This window comes from Sylvia atricapilla, chromosome 6 (genome assembly GCF_009819655.1).
Source record: "Sylvia atricapilla isolate bSylAtr1 chromosome 6, bSylAtr1.pri, whole genome shotgun sequence".
Taxonomy (NCBI): Eukaryota; Metazoa; Chordata; class Aves; order Passeriformes; family Sylviidae; genus Sylvia; species Sylvia atricapilla.
The window spans coordinates 14,083,282-14,103,641 of NC_089145.1; the positions used below are offsets into that span (position 1 = coordinate 14,083,282).

Sequence of the window (20,360 nt, forward strand, 5' to 3'; positions counted from 1 at the left end):
CTAAAGTCATGTCAGAACATTAAAAATCTCCCAGCTCTTGGCCTCGCTTCTAAATACAAAAAAAAAGGTAAGAACATAGTCTGCGAGCAAAGTGTTCACATATACTTTAAGAACTATGGTGACCAGGGAGTACTGGAACAATACTGAATTGAAATTCTGGAACTCCACTTACAAAGTCTCAACCCCAAGACCTGAAGACAGAACTCCCCTCAAGACTGCATAGTATCTGGACAGTCAGGTGGTCTACAGGGAAAGCACCTGAAAACAAGGTGGGGAAGTTGGAAATGAACTATGAGAGAGGCTAGCCAACACAAATTGGACTTACACTCTACCCCCCAACAGCCTGCAAAGGTACATCTGGAAATGAGATGAAATCCAACGTGTCACAAAATAAAATGCCAGAGAAAATTTTGCAAAATAAATGTCATCCCTGACTTTTCTCATCCTTCAGCCAGCTTTTATTCAGGAATAACTACTTTGTTGTTCTTGTTTCCAATCAAGCTGAAGAATGTGTTCTCCCAATACTCTAAATTTATGCTTCCTCACTCTCACACAAGGAAACGTGGTTCATCCAGGCCATGATTCAAATACAGAGACTATTTTCACTGCTGAATATTTTCAGTCACATATTCTATTCCGATGTTTTACAGAGGCACTGATGAGTAAAATCTGCTGCTGCATTAAAACCAGGTGAATGCTGAGACAACTGACTGATGAACCTGAATGAAATGCACAAATAGCTCAAGAATTTGCCTGACTTCAGTCCTTCAGCATCTAACTGGGTTACAAAATAACAATGGCTTTACACATAAGTTCCTCCAAATTAACTTCAAAGGCACATATCATACAGACCTACATCTTCAGTTACATTCACCCAGTAGAAGGCCATTTCCATAAAAGCAAAGCATTTAACTTCAAGGCTATTATTTTTTCTAACATAGAGCAAAACATGCAAGATCAGCATTTACTGGGAATGCTGAAGGAATACTGAAAGCGAAAGGAAAAGAACAAAGCATGTACTACCCTCTTTTTTGCACATGTATCAAGATATTGATGTGAAAAATGTTTAAGTGGCCAATTATTTTTGTGTCAGCTGGAGTTTTCAGCAAACTCCATGTAAGCACCACTTTTCTACTGTGCACATTTTGAACCACAATCAAAACCACACAAGATGATTTTCTATCCCAGGCTGTATCCAATCCAGGACTTTGGAATTTTCAGCTAGTAGTGAATGGCATAAGCAGGACTCAAATACTGATTGCAAATCTGGAGTCCTTTTCAACAAAATACCTAGCTGAAAGAAAAAGCCCAAGACTTATCATGCACCATAAAAATATCGCACTTACTCAGAGTGATCAATATCTGTCATCATCTTGATTTCTAACACAGGGAAAAAGGAACTGGAAGTCCTAAAATTACTTAAGTCTTGTTTAAATCACATCCGGAATTCATGGAATCAAATGGAAAAAATAGTAAGTATTTGGTTAAACGCTGGACTAGATCAGAGGCCTGATCAAAATATTTCTGAGTCTGCAGGGTGAAGATAGATGTTGCTGTTTTGGCCGAGGAGAACTGGAGATTTCAAGATGTGCTATGAATGAGAAAAAAACCAAACACTGCAGGTCAAGAAATCCCATTATTATAAATAAACAGTGGAAAAGGGAGAACAATAACACCAACTAAACAGAATAGTTTGTCTCTCATCTCACTCCCACCACACCGGCAGGCTGGAATGCTGTTATGCCGTGAGATTATTCAGTCCTCAGGAGCTGTATCTTGGCTCTGTCCTCCCCCTCCTTTTCCCTGTTTTAGCTGACTGTCTCAGGCTATTGCCATTCATTTAAATATTTTTCCATGGTCACCTTTCTCTTGTACATTCAAACTGATCTCCTTCATCAGTTGTCCATCTCCACCTCTTAAGTGTCACGACTCAAAACATGCCATAAAAAGCACAACCAAATCACCCTCTCCCACCCTCCTCCCAATTTCTCAGTGCTCAAAACATGTAGCTGAGGAAAAGCTCTTACCACTCATTCAGAAGTGACCTTTGTGGCGACTGCAGATGGCAAGACTAGTCAGCCACCAAAAGGACTGCCAACATGCAGACAGAGAAGTCAGTGTCAGATAAGAAGTCGTGACTGAGCAAACCATCTTCCATCTTTCAAATTAAAACACTTCAAGTACAAGGCCTGGCACGCTGAGCACAGAAGCATCAAGTAACTCAGAATGCCACACCAAGTCAAATAACATCAGTGACCACCAAGTGGCTCAAATAAATTCCCCAAGAGACAGAAACTTCTGGCACAACACACACATCGTCCTACCAACATTCTTTGAAATGGAACAGGAATGTCTTGTGCAGGCGCACATGGAGGTTGCACGAGTAACAACTGCAGATCTCTTAGGACTTCAAATAACAGAAAGGCACACAACAGCTTTCTTCTCCTTCTCTCCCTCCACCTAAAGGCCTGAAAGTTCTCTGGACTGAAAGTCAACAGTTCACAACCTGTTCTCCCTCATGAATGTCAGCTCACTGGCAGGTTTACTTACCTTCAGAAAATGGGAGGAGAGAGCAGCTGCATAGACACTTCCTTCACTTCTTCCAGTGTCTTTTGTGTATATATATATACACAAATATAACAAACTTTGTCAGATTATTTCCATTTGAATTTGCATGCAGAATGCTTATCTAACAGGCTTCTCGCTTTGTTTATCACAGAAGACCTGTTAAAGAACTCTATGAACCACAGAACAGTGGGTCTGCATTTTGCCTTGCAGAAATTGACCTTCTACGTGAAGATTATTAACAGGCAACAGCCATAAACTCTTACCATCAGCATGGAAAGTTGTCTTCTTCCACTTGTTTAGGAACTTTTCACTGTGTGTTCCCTTCCTCACAGAGAAAGCTGTAGCTGATTTTGCAGAGTGCTTTATGCTGCAAACAAAGACACTGCCATACAAAACAGGGCATTCACTTCTGAAAGAATGAGCAGCAACTTGGTTTTGACATTCAGCCGTGCACTTCTACAATGAGTTCTATTCCCTCTCTGTACTACAGCAGCACCTAGAAGCCCTGACTGATGACAAAGCACTCACTACGTCAAGAAAAGTCATTACCTCCCAAGGTCTTCAACCTATACAGGCATAACAAAGGAGATAAAAACGCAGTTCTTGCCTTTCAAAGATGAAGATCAGATGCAGATATGAAACACCAGATTGGGACCAGGAACAAACCGACATACTCCTTCATTTCTTCACCTTATCACCCCAAATCATTCTTTGAGTTCCAAAAGTGTGCTTGTGTTACAGGCATGAAAAATTGAAAACAATTTCAAATATCCAATTCACATTTATTTGTTACATAATTTGTTAGACTCCTCTGCAATGAACTGCAGCAACAGCACACACAGTCAAAACATGTTCCAGTCCAGTAAACCTCACGTAAGGCACATATTGGCTGTGATTAATCAAGGAACAGACTTCTTTAGAGGAGATGATTACTGAAGCAAGAGAACATGTTTATTTGGTACACAGATTTTGCAGAAATCACAAACAGAAACCTCAGACAGGACTGTCAAAGAAAGCATGAGAAACTGTTCAGTGCATATAATAGAGAAGCTTTGGTATCAGAAAGTGGCACAATATATATCAACTCAGATAATTGAAAGTGCAAGAGGTCACAGCCTGGAACAGTATATTGCCATGAAGAACCACACCTGACACATGGATTAAAAAAAACCCCAAAAAACCATTTTGCAATAGCAATCTTAATTCTATGTATTTTGCAGAGGACCCATTTGATTATTCTTTTGGTATCTGTAATAGTTAAAATAAGCTTCATAGTCTGCTCAAGTTTCTCATCCATTGAATAGAAAAATAAAACACTCTTGAAAGTGAAGCCAAGAACTATAACTGCTGTAAAATCAAGGGTGAAAAAAACTCATGCAGCCCACATTATCACCTTAATTCCTTTCCCTTCATGTGTAAGCTGATACATCATTAGAAAGTCTTCCTGTCCTATTTCCTAAGAGCCTTTCTCTGAGCATTTTGCAATTCTGCAAGGCTTATTCCCTGCAAGCATGCTTTAAAAATTAAACCACTGTTTAGCAACAGTAGGTCTCATTAAAAGGTGCATTTACTACACAGTAGAGTTCTCTATATTTAGAACTTGAAATACGTTGAACATCACAGCAAATGTAAGTATTGTGGGTGGTAAACATCCAGTTTTATGGCATCCACTGTATTTGTATGGAAAAAAATTGTTTTACAAATAGCTTTCAAAATTTTGCTCAACATAGGCAGCTAATAATATCCAAAGACATCTCATTTTCTTTTTCTTTTCTCCTACCAAAACAAGTGATAGGCCTATGTTCTCTGTCAAGCCCCCACCTGGAACAAGTACCGTGGGCATGCTGTGAACAGCAACTCAGTTGGGCTGCAAAACAGAAGTGAGAACTAACCTGAAATTATCAGGAGCATTCTGGTCTGCCTTTTAGAGAACTTTGGAGAACTTGGAAAATCTTTCTGGTTAGATTTTGATGTCTTCCTATTCCAAGGCAGATGGAAACATGGGAGCTACATCGGATCAAGCTGTCCTCAACAGCTACAGCTGACTTATGCCCTTTGATAAGAACTTTCTGATTGTTTCTAAGAGCTCTTAGAAATTTTCCTTCCCTAAGCAGTAGCTTCAAAAGCTTCGGGTTTGGTTTGCAAGTTAATGATAATTCATGCAGATCTGCATCCCTGTAAATCTGTAATAAACTGATGTCTGTCACAGAACACAGTCCATGAAAAATACTGCTCCTTTCATAGATTAATCAACACAAAGTTGGTTCAAAAGGGCCTCATTTTCCTCTTTTGCCAGCCTTCTTATTATATTGCCTTTTTTTTTTCTTTTAATCCTAATCTTCTGCTTAAAATGCCTGTATGCATCTAGTCATATTCACTGGCATTTCTTTGTGACACAAACCATTTTCTGAGCTGCTTTGAGCTCACAACCCCAGTAGAAGTTGGCAGGTGCAACATTCCGTGATGTAAAGATACAATAACAAAAACCACCTTCTCAGACCATTTTTTCAGGCTGAGTTTATACACAAATAAGCCATTAAGCAGTTGGTTTCTTCTTCAAAGACTTTGCAGAAGAACAAGAATATGTAAAAGTGTCTTCAGTTGTATTGCATCAAGGCATAATTCTGTCTGTGGGTAATAAAGTCAATTCCTGTGGCAAGAACGCAGGAAACGATTTTTAAAATCTTCCAGCTCTTTATGCATAGTCGTATATAGTTGGATTTTGGAAAAATATCTGCAGTTTCCAATGACTTGTTAATCATGAGCAGTTCTCCTGTAGTGCTTCTGAGCTACACAATCCAAAGATGTCCATCCACATCCATGATGTTGTGATTCCAGGTGTGCTGGGTCTAATGAGGAGTTTGACAGAGGGCCATGGAGTGTCCTGCCCCACATCCAATTAAGACCTGTTTTGCACAGCCAGAAGCTTTGACTGGTTTTGGGAGATGAACGTTTGTTTCTGTGCCATCACCACACATCCCATGTTCATTCCATCCCCAGGAGAAGCACTGGCCACCTGAGAGAGAGGACAGAAAATACAGAATAAAGACCACAGAAACACAACAGCTTTGGTTATTTTTGAACAGCAGATTTGTCAAGTCATTTTCTGCTCAGGTTCTAAGAAATTCTGCTAAGGTGGGAAAAATATTCTGGTTTTCTTGAAAATGTAAATAAATGCGAATGACTGATTCTCCATCCTGTTCCATATTGTTAGCAACAGAAAAGAGATCAAAATAGCAAAGACATTTGAAAATCACTTAGTAAATACACAGTTCAGTATTTATGCCGAGCCCACAGAAATCTCCCTGCATTTTAAGAGCCCTCCCTGAAATGATGTAGAATCCCTGTCTTTCAAGTTCCCCCAGTAAGCAGAAGTACAATAAATCAAGAGCAGTGATTTGATTCACTCACAGCATGATCTGCAGGATTGGGGAACACAGAGCCACAGTTCAGCCAAATTGCATTTCATTCCTAGCTTCAAGTTCACATATTACCTTTTTCCTTTAAATACAAGTCTTCGACAGCCTGCCTTACTCTTAATCGCCCTACCTCTTCCGCTTGAAATTATTTGACATAATTTCACTGCTTTTATTATTCTTATTTTCCCTCATTATTATTTATTTTTCTAAGATCTACTGATTCATATCCCAAATAACAATTCATGTATTATTATTATTACCCCATAGTACTCCTTTTTGAAGCACAATGTGCAAATTTTGTTCTATAAATGCCTGGCATAATTAAAAAAAAAATCCACCAAAACCTCCTTATTCTGAACTACAAGTGCTATTTCTTCCCTATTTTCTATTCTTTATTTGGCTGCCAAAGACTGTGTCTGTAACTTTCTGTACTAAAAAAGTAAGCCATCCTGCCATATAATCATGTTTGCGATGCCATTGTTATTTTTGAAAAGCAGCAGGTAATAACAGCAGCAAGTAACATTCTAGATTCCAAATAAGAAGAAAAGTGCCAAAATCCACAAACTCTAATCCTAGTCACGATTTTATTTTTCAAAATTCAGAAAGAAATTATTGCAAAGCTAGCAAGGCCATCTTCCTTGCAAATCCTGTAACATTTCCCTGTCCTCTGCTCTCTTTACATTATTAGTATACTGAAGTTCCTCTCTTCTGCAATGAAGTGTAAACGTTACTGAGGCCAGATGTAACTAAGCAATGACATTTGGTTTTCCTGACAATCTTTAAGGCAATGGAACACAACAAAGCACCACCACAACATCACGGTAGCCAAGGCACATCTCACCAGACACAGAAGTTCTCTCACTCTTACCTCAGGAGGCATCACATGTTCTCATGATTGTGTATGTGCAACACTGACAGCCCAACCTAGATCCCAAATGCACTCACATGTGCTGCCAAAGAGTGCCAAAATCTGAGTGGGCAGATATCCTATTTAAACATATTTAACATATCCCATTGAAATACCAATAGAGTGTCCTACTGGTTAATGGGATTTTTGCCTTTTGGTAAGGTTCCAGGTAAAAACGTTTATGTAAATACTAAAAGGCAGAAAAAAGACACCTCAATCCCACAAGACACATCTCAGACTAATCATTCAAGGAAGCTGCACCTAAGAAAAGACATTTTTTGGCACAGTTAATATCTGAACCCTGCAGAATGATCCAAGCTTACAAATATAATGAAAAGAGAATGCAACATGCCCTAACATAAATAAGATCACTGTGGTAAACTTTTTGTTACTAGACACCAACAATCAGAACAATTTACATGCTTCTGTGAAGACTCACTACATCTTTTTAAAGGGTTTCTTGTTTCTTTTTCTATCCTGTCCCATCAGGACAAGAGAGAGGAAACCAGAAATTTTCTGGTCACTTTGTATTACAAATTGCTCAGTGGAATATTAATGGTATAATAAATAGTCAAAGAAACAGCGCATTAAGACATTAACCTCTCAAATTGATAAACATATCCAGTAAATCTTTTGAAAAAAAAAATCATACAAAAATTTACAAGCTAGGAACCCCCCAGACAAGAACATCTTCCTTAAGATGAGGCTTGTGGAGTCTCTTCCAGCCTTTACTTCTCCAAGCATGTCAAAAGACCACCAAACACGATTTTTGTACATGATTCCAGTGATCTCTAAGGTTACTGAAGTGGGACGAGTAAAAACTGGCAAAAGAAAAATAGAAAGTAAGTAGGATTTATGAATGGTCTTACACAAAAACGCCTTCTACATCCATGGAGAGCTGGCAAAAATCTGAAGAGATGAAAGGGCAGCTGACAGATATGGAATGACAGGCCATAAAAACATTTCTCAGCACCACCAAGTCAGAATCAGGAAAGCTAAAAGGCAGAGATTTTTTGCTGTGAAAAGGAAAGGTGTAACTGTACCACATCTGCCTGTAGGAGATTCAGTGAAAGGTTTGTACATAGAAAGAGCCAAATGCTTGACTTAGGTTGGAGCAAGCAGAATTTGCAGAAAACACACCAAGTCCCTTTTCTGGGCAGTAACATATTTACAAAACTTGGAGGAGGGCTGGGCAAAATGAGCGTGGTGAAAGTGGCCAGGAGGGAACAAGCAACTATGCGAATCACTGGCACAGAAATCGAAGTCAATGAAGATCGAAGGTAATGAAGCATCTATTTAGAAAATGTCATAAAGGGAATATCTGCAGAGTTAAAGGTAGACCTTAAGGAGAACTAATGGCTGACCTTTGGACAAAGGGCACCATTTAATGGGTTTTTTTCTTTTCCCACATTCCCCTCCTTTTCTTTTTTTTTTTCTTCTTCTCTTTCTGATTACTTCTCTTCCTAATTTACTGCTGATAAAAACACAGAACCAGCAGCCCTAAGTGCCTTCACAAGAAAATTCAGTTTCTATGTCTGTGCCAGACCCTCTCAGGAATGGAAGAGCATTAGAATGATGAGTGTTAGCACAGCTACAAACTGCTTCTAACAAAATTTAGAACAAGAAGCATAGCATGTTCTCAAACCAAAGATTTGTGTTTGGTGAAGTGAGGGAAGGTTACTCCATGTTACTGGTTAAGTGAAACTACATAACATGTTGCATTTACTTTTCTCTTTTAAAACATAAGAACTCAAAGTAAAAATCAAACCCACAGAACTCAAATGGCAACACAGCAGAATCCCAAGGGAATTTCAGTTCCATTCACAGTCACACTAATCAAAGTTTAGAGTAATGCTATGCAGGATTTTTCCCAAAACATTAAATATACAAGATATAGGAACAACAAAATTCTTAACAAATTCTGTTTTGGTTAAACAACGCAAAAAGGGGCTACTGCCCTCCTTCTGTCTGCAATAATTATTTGGGCTTTTCTCAAGGTAACTGAAGTGACAACAGCAATCTTGAGGTTCGTTAAACTGGAGAGAAGTATTTCTAGGTAAAATAAAACTGCATCAGATTGGAGAGAATTCTGGAGAAAGAAGAGAATCTAGAGTTGCTCCTTATTGTTCAGTGGAATCTTCAGACGAAAGAATCGATGTTAGCAAATTAGGTGGGGTCTGGGTGAGATTCACTGCACTTAACTTCAGCCACCTAAAAAATCAAGTGACTTAGCTACAGATCATTATCCTCTGCATTCCTCAAAAGCCAATGGAGACATCTGCATCTCTCCAGCAGAGCAAGAGATTCATCTTCTCCAAACACTGGTGTGAAAATCAAGTCAGTCTCACTTTGATGATGATAAAGGGAGACCAAGGGATTGTCCCAGCCTCGCCATACCAGTTTTAGGCAGCTGAAGACAGGCTATATTAAATCACATCCTCACAACTGGTCTGAAGGCAAAGCAAGGAAAACTGGAAAAAAGGAAGATGCAAATATCAGTGCAGCCTAGCTTCAGGCTACAAACAGTCTGCTTCTAAACCAGCCTGTGCCCTGGAGGCTTATCACTGAAGCTTTTCTGTTTCTCCTCTACCATCCTTTACACCAGCAAACAAACAGAAGCTGGCCTTAAAGACAAGCCAAGTATCTTGAAGTCAAGTTATTCAAGTGACAGCTTCACATTTTAGGGAAATGTTAAGATGTTTTAGTACAGCTCTATTATATTGGCTCTGTGCTCTAAGCAATACCCTACAATACTTCAAATTATTATTTCTTTTTTTTATGTTAAATTAGTACTATTTTACTCTTTAGTTATAGACAAAGTTACAGTAGGAGATCAACTCAGAGCAAGTCATAATTCTTTAAACAGTATCAGGGCTAGACCACAAACAAAATTCAGGTGTCTCAGCCACGTTCCCTTGATTATTTGAAAGCCTTCAAAACCTCACAAGGAACACTGTAACACTACGCAGGAGATCTAGACTATACTTCTCCCAGGGAGCTGCAAAAAACAAATCAATATGTTTTCCTGTTTTTTCAGGGCATCTGGTGTCACTAAAGGCAATAAGCATCCCTCTAAACTTTTGCATTTTAACAGCGACAATTCTGCCATTAGTGCAAAAGATCTGCAATTTTAAATTTTAAGAAACAGGACTGATATCAATTGCTTTCTGCAGAAAAACATGAAACTGTATTAGTAGCTAAAAGGGAAGTCCAGGCATTGTGTGAAATCTCATTAAAGGCAAAGCTTGGTAAGTGGAATGTATGATGGCATCATCTCAATACACTAGGAAAACTAGGAAAGAACTATGAGAATCACATTCAATTTTTATTATGGAGCCACATTTTCAAAGAGCAAGCTGTCATGTGCTCCAGGCAGCCCATCCAATTGCTGTTCAACCCCCAGAAATGTGTGTCTGGCTTTCAAGTGAGTAAGCTGGATAAAAATCAGACACATTGCAGTGCTAACACAATATCCAGGTAAGAAACACCATACATTTTTGATATTAAGTACAAAGCCATGGTGCACAAGACATGCTGATTTCAAAGTCAGCATCCAGTCAACAACCTGCCCTCACTCCACTGTTACATCATTAGTAGCTCTCCTCAGGCAGTGGACCTAAACCACTCATTTTCCTTCTCAGTAGTGGCTTTACACAAATGAAAAGTCAGCTGACTTCAGGTCATGTGTCTGTGGTTCATCCTGGCACCTGGAAAGAACAACTTGAAATGTCCTCAAACAATTCATCACAGCAAATGCACAAAGCCTGCATTGTGTGGACGTCTCTGACTTGGTGCTCTGAGCTAGTATCTTATGTGAACTATTATATTTTCCCGGCAGAAACACTGTTTTGTTATAGGACCTTCTCTGTGGCCGCGTCTGTATCTTGTGTAATACAGCAGGGACTTCAAACTGGGTCACGGCCTCAAGGCCAACTGTCAGAGTATCCAATTATAATCCATAACCACCTACTGAAGAGAGTCAGAAAATCAAACCGAGAATAAAGTATGCCTAGTAGGAGCTGAGGCATGTGCAGTACTGCAAAATGCAGCAATAAGGCTACACATCTCCTTTGCAATTAAATTTCACTTGGGAAAGTCTGATTTCTGGTTTGTGCTGGGATGTCAGTGTCTATGCCACAAACAGCAAACACAAGATCAGTACAGAGCACATCTAATCTTTTCTATTTCATTTCCATAGCACATAAGTAGCCAAGAATTACAAAATGGGAGGGGGAAGGAACCGTGTTTATGATAAGATAATTTCCAAGGGCAATGTAGCACATCTGTCACAGCCTGAAAACTGTCTATGGAGGAGCCCACATCCAGCAATGCAGAGAAGTGGGGAAAGACACAGTTAGATGTCAGTGAGAAAAAAAAAAAACAAAACACCGTAGCAGATCCATGCAAACATGCTGTGCATTTTGCTGTGCACTGTTTCTAGCATCAGGCAAATAACTGAGCCCACCCCTAGAGGAAGTGCTATCTTGCCAAATTACAATGACAATAGAAATTTTGTTCTGTTCTCACAGGGCACTTCAAAGCAGAAGCTGAATGGCTCACTGCACAAATTAATATGTATCTATTTGAAAGAATCACTCCATATTACATCAAATAAGCATTTTAGGTTACCACTCAGGCTAGTTTATGATAGAATTTATTTTTTCCTTCTCAGTTATGCATAGTCATTTTGAACCAAAAAAAAAGAGGATAAAAATCACAAAAATATATTCTAGGATTTAAAAACAACAGACTTGCAGCTACAGATTTCTTGGGCTGCTGCACCCATGTAGTTTTTGTGGTGGAACTGAAGCCCTGTAGGATGGAGATGGTTGCTTTGCTGTGTGTAGGTAGCAAGGACAGAAATCTACTGCAAGGATTATCTTTTTACTTTTCTGTTTCCATGGGGAAACGTGAATGGTATTAACTATGTCTAAAGCTCACAGGTGCTGCAGGAGGTTTTTGTTTTGGTTTTACTCAAACTTGTCAATTCCTTCCCAACAGGAAAGCATCTCCAACTCAACACAGAACAAAACCTGGGCTCACGACTTTGTGCAAGACTGAATGTAACTGGTCCACTGACAATTCATGAGGATTATATCATACATGAAGCAGCTGCAGTGCAGAGAGGATTAAGCATTAAAGATGCTTTTTTCTACACCTGTAGAAGACAAGAAAATCTTTGAATTTTGGTCACTTAAGTACAGGACAAAAACACCTGACAGAAATTAACTAATGGAGAGATTTGTCCTGAGGCTCTGACCGTGGCACTAATGTCTGTTCCATCAGGATGTCAGACATGGCAAAGAGTGACATTCATTCAGAACTTACATCCCTGCCTCTCACAGTGACAGGCATTCAATGTGTCACAGTGCTTTAACTTTGTATGACCAGAACTAGACAATCACAGTATCATCACAGAGCCAGAGACTGCAGTCTCATGACCCTCTGTACTATGTGAAACAGAACATGCAGAAAATACCTTAATACCTAATGCTTAGTAAGAGGTCACCCACTCAAGGCAGAAAGTCAGAGCTCATCTAGAAGAGTACGAGTCATTCAAGTGTCCCGTGGGACCATACGGTGCCATGGCCATTTGTGCCCACGAGTTCTGGGTAGTAAAACATTACCATTTCAAATTTGCACAGCCTTCAAACTGACGTAAGTGATGACACAAAGAAAAGGAGGGGACAGCTGTGATTCATCCGACCTACAACGTTACCTCCAAGACCTAGAACTGAAGGGCATCTTCAGCACAGGCCTAGAAAAAGTCATAGATGAACGCAGAAGCAAGAATCTGAGAACCCCCTCAAACTGCATTCCAGTCCTACATGTAGCTTTCACAGCACAAAGCAAATCAAAGAGCAGGAGAAAGGACAGTCAGCAGCAAGAGCAGGTGCATGCAGGTGAACTGGTGCTTCCTCCTACTTTGCTGGCTGAAGTCAAAAACAAGAGACCCCACTGGGCTCTCAGGAATTCTCTCATCAAGGAAGAACAACTAGGTTGGAAAAGGATATTTTGGAAATGCTTTGGTGCTTAACATACTTCATAAGGCAACCCTTCGTAGAACACTGGTCTATTTACAAGCATGAGCTTTAAGGCAATCACACAGACCAGGCTATATATGGCTGTCAGTTCCAGCCATCTTATAAAAAATACTTATGATATAAAAAAAGCTGAAGAGATAGTCCATATAGCCACATTTACCTACAATTTCTTCTCTTCCTGCTATTCTCTTCCTCTGAAGGGCTGTTTGCACTGAACAAAAGTGAGCATTCTGGGATTTATCTCTGAAGGTGTCCTCTTCTGCAGAATACAATTCTCCAACTCAGAACCAAGAACTGAAATGTGTAAACCTTCAACATGGACATCTTATGTAAAATAGCTTTGTGTTTAAATGGGCTTTAGTTTGAATTTCTCCCCTTTCATTTTCCCTTAGCAATTTGCAAGGCTGCATTTTGGTCAAGTTTCAAGACACATGATATGAATATGCATTACTGTTGAGTGAAGTCTAAAAAAACTGCTTGTTGATATTAAACAAGTGAGGGTTTTTTCCCCCCCATGCTTAACAAGTAATCTGAGATCAATTCCAGCAGTCATAGGCTAAAGTGTTAGAAATGCAAAGAGAATAATCAAGGAAACAAGTGGTGACTGAGTTGCTCGGTTTCCATCTTACTGATTGAACTGGTAGATTTTCTCACTGCTACACAAACAGCGCCACAGAGCAAAAGTAGTTGCAGCTCAGCAGTGATGATATTAGGATGCCTTATTTTGCAAAGTTTCAAGTTGTGATCTTGCTGTATCACAATGGCTCAGATGATGGCACCCCTGCAAGTGTCACAGTGCAGCTGTAACAGTGACAGCACTGTAGTACCATACGCTGTGAGAGCTCTAAAATGCATAATTCGATAAAAAGCTATAGCATAGCTGTAATCAGAGAGAGTTCAGGGTGAACTAACCCTCCTTTCTGGGCAGGATTTGTGGATTACAAGTTTCCTCTGTGCTGCAACCATTGTACTTCAGTTAATCCACCTGTATCCAGTTCAAGTGTGCCTACAGCACCCTGTACTGTAGTGCAAGTGCACACCTAATAAAACTCCTGTGGGTCATGTGCCTTGTCTTGTCTGTCTGTCTCAGTCTGTGCCTATTTTTACAGGGACTCTTACACTTGTCATTTCCTGGGGGTCTGAACGGGGGGTAACTCTAGATCCACTCAGATACAACAAGGGTTGCATCATTTGAGCACCCAGGAAAGGAGTAGAAAGTGGTAACACCCTCATGTTCACACTGATGCCATTTGCAGCCACCACTGCCCTCTGCCTCACACAATATAGTTCTGTGAACTAACTGGACCCCTTTCAAAGAAGAAAACAGACAGATGACAAAGCTGTGACAAAAGATGAAACCAAGCAGTTAAAAAAATAGGAAAAAAAAATCCCAGGATTCAGACTTCAAACACAAACCATAGAGAGGTTTACATCAAGTGTGTGCACCAAAGGCAAGTCACATTTTCTCAGAAGGGCTGACGAAACACAATACTCTTACCCAAGGTTGGCTGTTCAGGGCTGGGCTGGTGTTAACTTTCAGTGGCAAGTGAAACTGTTGAATACTGAAGAAAAGCAATTCAAAAAATCCCCACAGCAAATCCTCAAACAAACTGAAAAGTATTAACACCACAAAGTGCACCCTCAGTCCTATCCATGTGGTTAAGCCATTAGTCTGATTTCTGCAAAACAGGACCCAAGTGGTCCAGCCCTTCCTATTTCTTAAGGACTAGGAGAGAGAAGGAACTTTAATCATATCCCCCTATCAAGAAACTTAGACAAAGTAAAGAGCCAAATAATGTGTACAAATAGGATACACGAATTTTCTCCACAGGTAAGCAATAGCTATGGAGACCAGGACCATAGGATATAGGACATAGGACCATAGGAATAACAACTCTATTCTTTTAACTGTACTTTTAAAGCAAGAGTTCACTAAGTGTCATATTTCACTAAGAGTTCTGGAAAAAGTAAGCAGATGGTCAATACTGGCTACAAAAGAAAGAGTGAGAGCACAGGCTTTGCCAGCTATAATCAAAAACATGTATTATACCATTAAGAATTAAAAATGGTCAGGAAGAGAATCAAAACAGACAGGCTCAAAAGGAAAGTGCCTATAAGGCAGTATTGGATCTGCTTCTCCAATCATGGTTTTAAAATCATACATGACTGTTGAGTGAGGTCTGGGGGAATTGCTTGTTGATATTAAGCAAAGGAAGAGTTCTGCCATCAATATGTCTTAAAACCAAAGGCAAGTTGCTCAGATAGAAACAGTTTTTGACATTACTTCTGGTGCAGAACAGAGATTCTGGGCAAGATGTAAAGCATAGCTTGCAGACTTTTTTTTTATCTGTATGGACAAATTTTACTTTATTCCCCATTACTTTTATTCACTGAACTATTTGATTACAAACCCATAATTCTTGTTGGAAAAAAAAAAAAGAGGCAGCTGTTAAATTTCAATACCAAGCTGGCAAAATACAAGCACTTCAAGCAATACGCAAGGTTAACCAGCTCTGAGGGGCACAGAGTAGATTCTGGGTGTGCAAACACACCTTTTACATATTCAGGCCAGATGATCAGAAAACAACCTTGCTGTAGCACAGCTTCTTCACATTTCCACCTTCACCATCCTCTGTGGGTCAGATATCAATACATTTACTCTTCACATCCTTCTTACCTAATCTTCCCTAGAAGCACACACAACAAGGAGAGAAACACTAACAGAATTTGGGCTGCCACTGGGTGCAAAGTGACACCATTTTAGTTGTTCTAATTAGGAAAGGCAAACAACATCCCTGACACACAACGTTCAAGGTGCATTTTGGGGACACCTCACCACTGTGCCTCCATCAGTAGAAGATGCACCTAAATCCTGAACCCCTTAAGCAGAGGGAATATACCAAGTCAGTCCTTGGAAGAAAGGTAAGCACAAAACAGTGTCCTGAGATGAAAAACTCCTGCAATCAATGCTGTGAGATGTCTTCTGAAGGTTTCTGCTCTGTTAAATTTTTTGGTGCTGGCAAATTATATATACAGAAAACAGCATTCACTCATCGGGTGCAGGGATCCAAGGCTGGAAAGTAAAATCTGTCTTTGGCACACGAACAGGGACAACAGCTGATGGGCAGAGGGATTCAGAGGCACTATGCCAACTCCAGAAGGTTGGAGACCAGAATGGACAATGCAAGCTGGGTCCCTGAGATGCCGTTCAGCACTTCCCCATCTGATCCTCTGCATAACCTCAGGGAGAAGAAGAAACTAGCTGGACTGAAGACAGAAATATCTGACACCATTTTGGAAGGACTATATCTGCCAGAGACCTGGAATAACAAAGTATTCTTCAGAATGAAAAAGATAAACCAAACACTTCAATCTCTAAAATAATATTTGACCAAATTAAGAATTCAGAAGCTTTGCTCTCCTCACTTTGGAGGAAACAGAAGCACTGGAAATATGAGGTCTCCATATATTGGAGAGCAAATTGCTCTTTCTTATCTCCATGCAGAAAGCCAGTTCCTTCCATTTTATATCTGGCACTAGACTAAATACACAGCAGGAGCAGCTATAGAAGGCCACCTAGAAAGAAAGAGAGACAGAAAAGAACTAGGTAGAATTTAGGGCCAGATTTGGCCCTATGAAAAATTTTTATCATTACTCACAGAGAAAAAGCAATTGCATGAAAACCTTTAAAGTGATGGATAATAATACTGACAAAATAGTCAAATAAAAGACCAAAATCCAACTAAGCCCAAAATTCTGGTAAAACAGCAAGTTTCAGTATGCAGCAAAAAAAGCAATAGATGACATGTCGTGTGTCCACAAAACTGTGCATATAAGATCCAAACAAATGAACACTATTCAAAGTAGTTCTCACTAACCTGCAACAAGAATATGAGAGAAACTGAATTTATTCTTTACACTGCTGGAATACAGAACAACCAAGCATGAAGACAAAAAAGCCAGACAATGTTGAGATGTTTTCTTAAATAAATTTGAAATGGTTTTTTCTCTGGTTTTGTAATAACTTTAGGCCTGCTGAACACCAATCATGAAAATATTTTTTGTACAGTATAGCTAAGAGATCTTTACTTTTCAGGCTCACTTACTAACAGAGCTGTAGTTCTGTTCATGGGTGAACCAAAATGCAATTCTCATGATTCTGGAAAAAGAACTCCATCTCAGTGAGACCCAATACATGGAGGCATCTTAAATCTATTCAGGAATAGATGAAGCAAGAATAAGAATTTTAAGCATCCAATCAACCTAGCAGAAGTGATTCATGTTCTGAATTAATCTAAAGACTTAAAAAAAGCTTGGATTCCTTAAATCAGAACCTTTCCATTTTTTTAAAATTATTTTTTTCTTGGCAGGAGGGAAAGGAGGCACTATCAGCATTTAAAAGCTCTCTGTAATAATTACTGGTACAGAAAGATTAAAGACCATAACCTTTACTTAAAAATACTACAAAGGATACAAGAACCACCCAGGTCAAAGTATTTCAAGATAGTTTCTGCTACTCGTGTTTCTGGTGGGTTTTTTTGTTGGTGGCTTTTTTGGTTGTTTTTTTTTTTGGGGGGGGGGGGTATGGTTTTTTGTTTGTTTGATTTGGTTTGGTTTGGTTGGGGCTTTTGGGGCTTTTCTTGGTGTTTTTTGGGGGGTTTTGTTTATGTTTTGTTTTGGGGGGGGTTGGTTTTTTTTTTTTTTTCTTTTCTTTTTTTTCCAAAAGCCCAGAGATTAAAAAGTATTACAACGACTGGCAATACTACACTTAACATTGGTGTTTGAACAATATTTCTATGTATACATAGGGACAGGTATTCTACATATAACTAGGGATGTTTGCTTAACAGATTTCACGCTTTCAGACCCTGTATTTGTAGTGACAACATGATTTGTAGCACAGCACGATTTCTGTCTCTGCACACATCCCTCTGCAAATGTTCACTGATGTTTAGGAGCACCTGAGTTTCTGTAAGTGGGATTCAATTTTCCCTAAGCCCAAAACATCCATGGTGTATGTACCTGTGCATGCAGGTAGCCATCCTTCACAGAGGAACCTAAATCATCTCACACTCAAGTGACAAACAGGCAGTTTCAGAGTAAGGTTCATCTCATCCAAAGCAAATACCTGAAGTCAAAAGAATCCTTCTGCCACCACTCTTTTACTCATCTCTTCCTCTCCACTGCCTACAGATATCTGACTAGCTCAGGCATAGTTTAAAGTTAAAGCAGACAGACCTTGCCCCCGGATGCCCAGCCCAACCTGTTTTACAAACTTGCTGTTAAGAGACATCGAGCTTTCTGAAAGTACGATGCAAAATCAGAAACCCACTGAGATTTCAACTGTCCCCCAAATCTTTAAACAATTTTGAACATACTTATGTAACCTGATCGTCAAAAAATGTCATCTATGCACAGAAAACTCTGAATGTTGTGTACCTAACAAAACCTTCTTTAGCAAGATGATGAGTTCTGCATTAGGAGCCCCTTCAGCAAGCACCAAGTTGTGTCTTCTTAGTTTTACTGCATCTTTGGTATCTAGTTCATTCGAATATACACCAAAGGGACTTCCTAAGCTTCTTCAGCTACCTGATGGATTGTTACCAATTTCTGCATGAGAATGCCTATTACTATGGAAGAAACACATCCCATTAGAGTAATTTCTTAAGAAATGGGCATTATTCTTATGTTTAAGTAGTAGCTGTTGCTTTGAACAGTTGAAATCATAGTGTTGAAAAATAGTTTGAATAATTTTGGTTGCTCTGATTTTCAACACCTTCTCTCCTAGCCAGTGTGCCTTGCTGAAAGGTTGCTCATGGAACTGTTTACTTTCCAGCATGAAAGGTTATCTTTTTCAGAAATTTCTTAGGAAATCCTTCTAATTAATTAGTCTACAGTTCCCACAGCACCACAGCTCTTCATTTAATTCCTTTTTTCTTTTTTTTTTTAATTAGGTGTTGTGGGGTTTTTTTTTGTTTGGCTGGGTTTTTTTATTTGTTTTAGAAAGCTCTCAAAGCTCTCTCAGGCAGAAGTATTTCTTGCTCTCTCTGCAAGAGATGCTTTTTGGTTGCTTTTGTTACTGAGAAATTGTTTTTTGGCTCTCCAGGGGACAATTAAACAATGACAACATTGTACCAGCCCAAAGCATAATTCTATTTTTGAACGTTTCATTTGACTAACATGACACTGACCACAACTTTCCATCCACAAGGCAATGTAATTCAAGTTCAGCCTCATGTCAGTGTGCACTGGCTCGACCCAAGTCCCAGGAGGTGCAAAAACTACTTAGCTGGCAGTGTGATTAGGTAACCAGCTCTCCTTCAGGCTGACTACATGGATGGAGTCAAAGCTGCTTCTCCAACTGGTAATCAGCAAAGGTCTTAACAGGATTTAAGAAGCAAAGGGAAGCCTTAATGGGAAAGGCAAAGGGGACCAAATGCTTATCCCTGAAATGAAAAAAAGAAGCCATGAGGAAAAAAGTTTGAGAGCAACTGAAAGCAAAACCCTGAGTCACGACTAATTCCTTCATTTCCAGCTATCTGTTTCCATTACTGACGCTTTGCTCCTTTTAGCCATGTGACTCCAAACTTTCTCATTATAGAGGGAGAATTACCTTGCACAAAGCAGAACTATAATCCTCCTTCCTGAGCTCTGAAGGGATCTGGTCAGACCTTCCATTTGACAAATGGCAGAAACCAACACAAGAAGCAGCAGACAGCAGGGGACTAACTCTGAGTGCTGCATTACTGGCTAAAGGCTACTCACTGACTGTGCTTTCTACATTTTCCTACCTCATTTCAACTACTTTAGCTATTTTAGGTTGTTATCTCTTTAGGCCAAGGGTGTACTGCATGGTCTGACCTAACCTTGAGCCCATGGATGTTGTGGAATGAAAATAAATAATGAAAAAACTCTAAAATTCTCTGTTGTATTTTAATCATCCATGGGTTTAGACTCACAGTGCTCTGTAAATCTGGAACTCGAGAAAAGAAGTGAACAAAACCCATGAGGTGAAGGTGTTATTTGGTTGACTTGTGTATTTAGAGTACACTTAAAAAAATGAACAGTTAAGTTTAACATGAGACATCATGCACTTAATTATCCTTTCTCACATGGTGACTGATATGAAATAAGCCCATGTTACTTTATTCAGTTATGAAAAAAACTTAAGGAAGAAATTATTAAAGCAAAGGTGACTTATATAGGCCTGCTTTTATAATAATAAAAGGATAATATAAGGATAATGCTCCTCAGTGGCTTTTTTTCCTCATCTACAGTCCAGGGACATTTGACTATCCCAGGGAACATTTTGAAAGTTCACAATTTACACCAGTAATTCATACAACATCTTTAAATTAATGGCCATTCAGGACAGAGGAAAGAAAATAATACAGAGTGAAAGCAGAACTCAGCTAACTACAG

The 20,360-nt window shown here is 39.4% G+C and overlaps 1 protein-coding gene across 1 annotated transcript in view; it reads right to left on the reverse strand.

The window, feature by feature from the left end:
- Window positions 1-3,329: 3,329 nt before the first annotated feature.
- The window catches only part of SERGEF (secretion regulating guanine nucleotide exchange factor), a 139,767-nt gene continuing 122,736 nt past the window's right edge, over window positions 3,330-20,360 (reverse strand). The window contains exon 11 of the mRNA XM_066320844.1: window positions 3,330-5,584. Within this exon, the coding sequence (XP_066176941.1) occupies window positions 5,418-5,584 (167 nt within the window). The 3' untranslated portion in view covers window positions 3,330-5,417. The remainder of the gene's footprint in view (window positions 5,585-20,360) is intronic.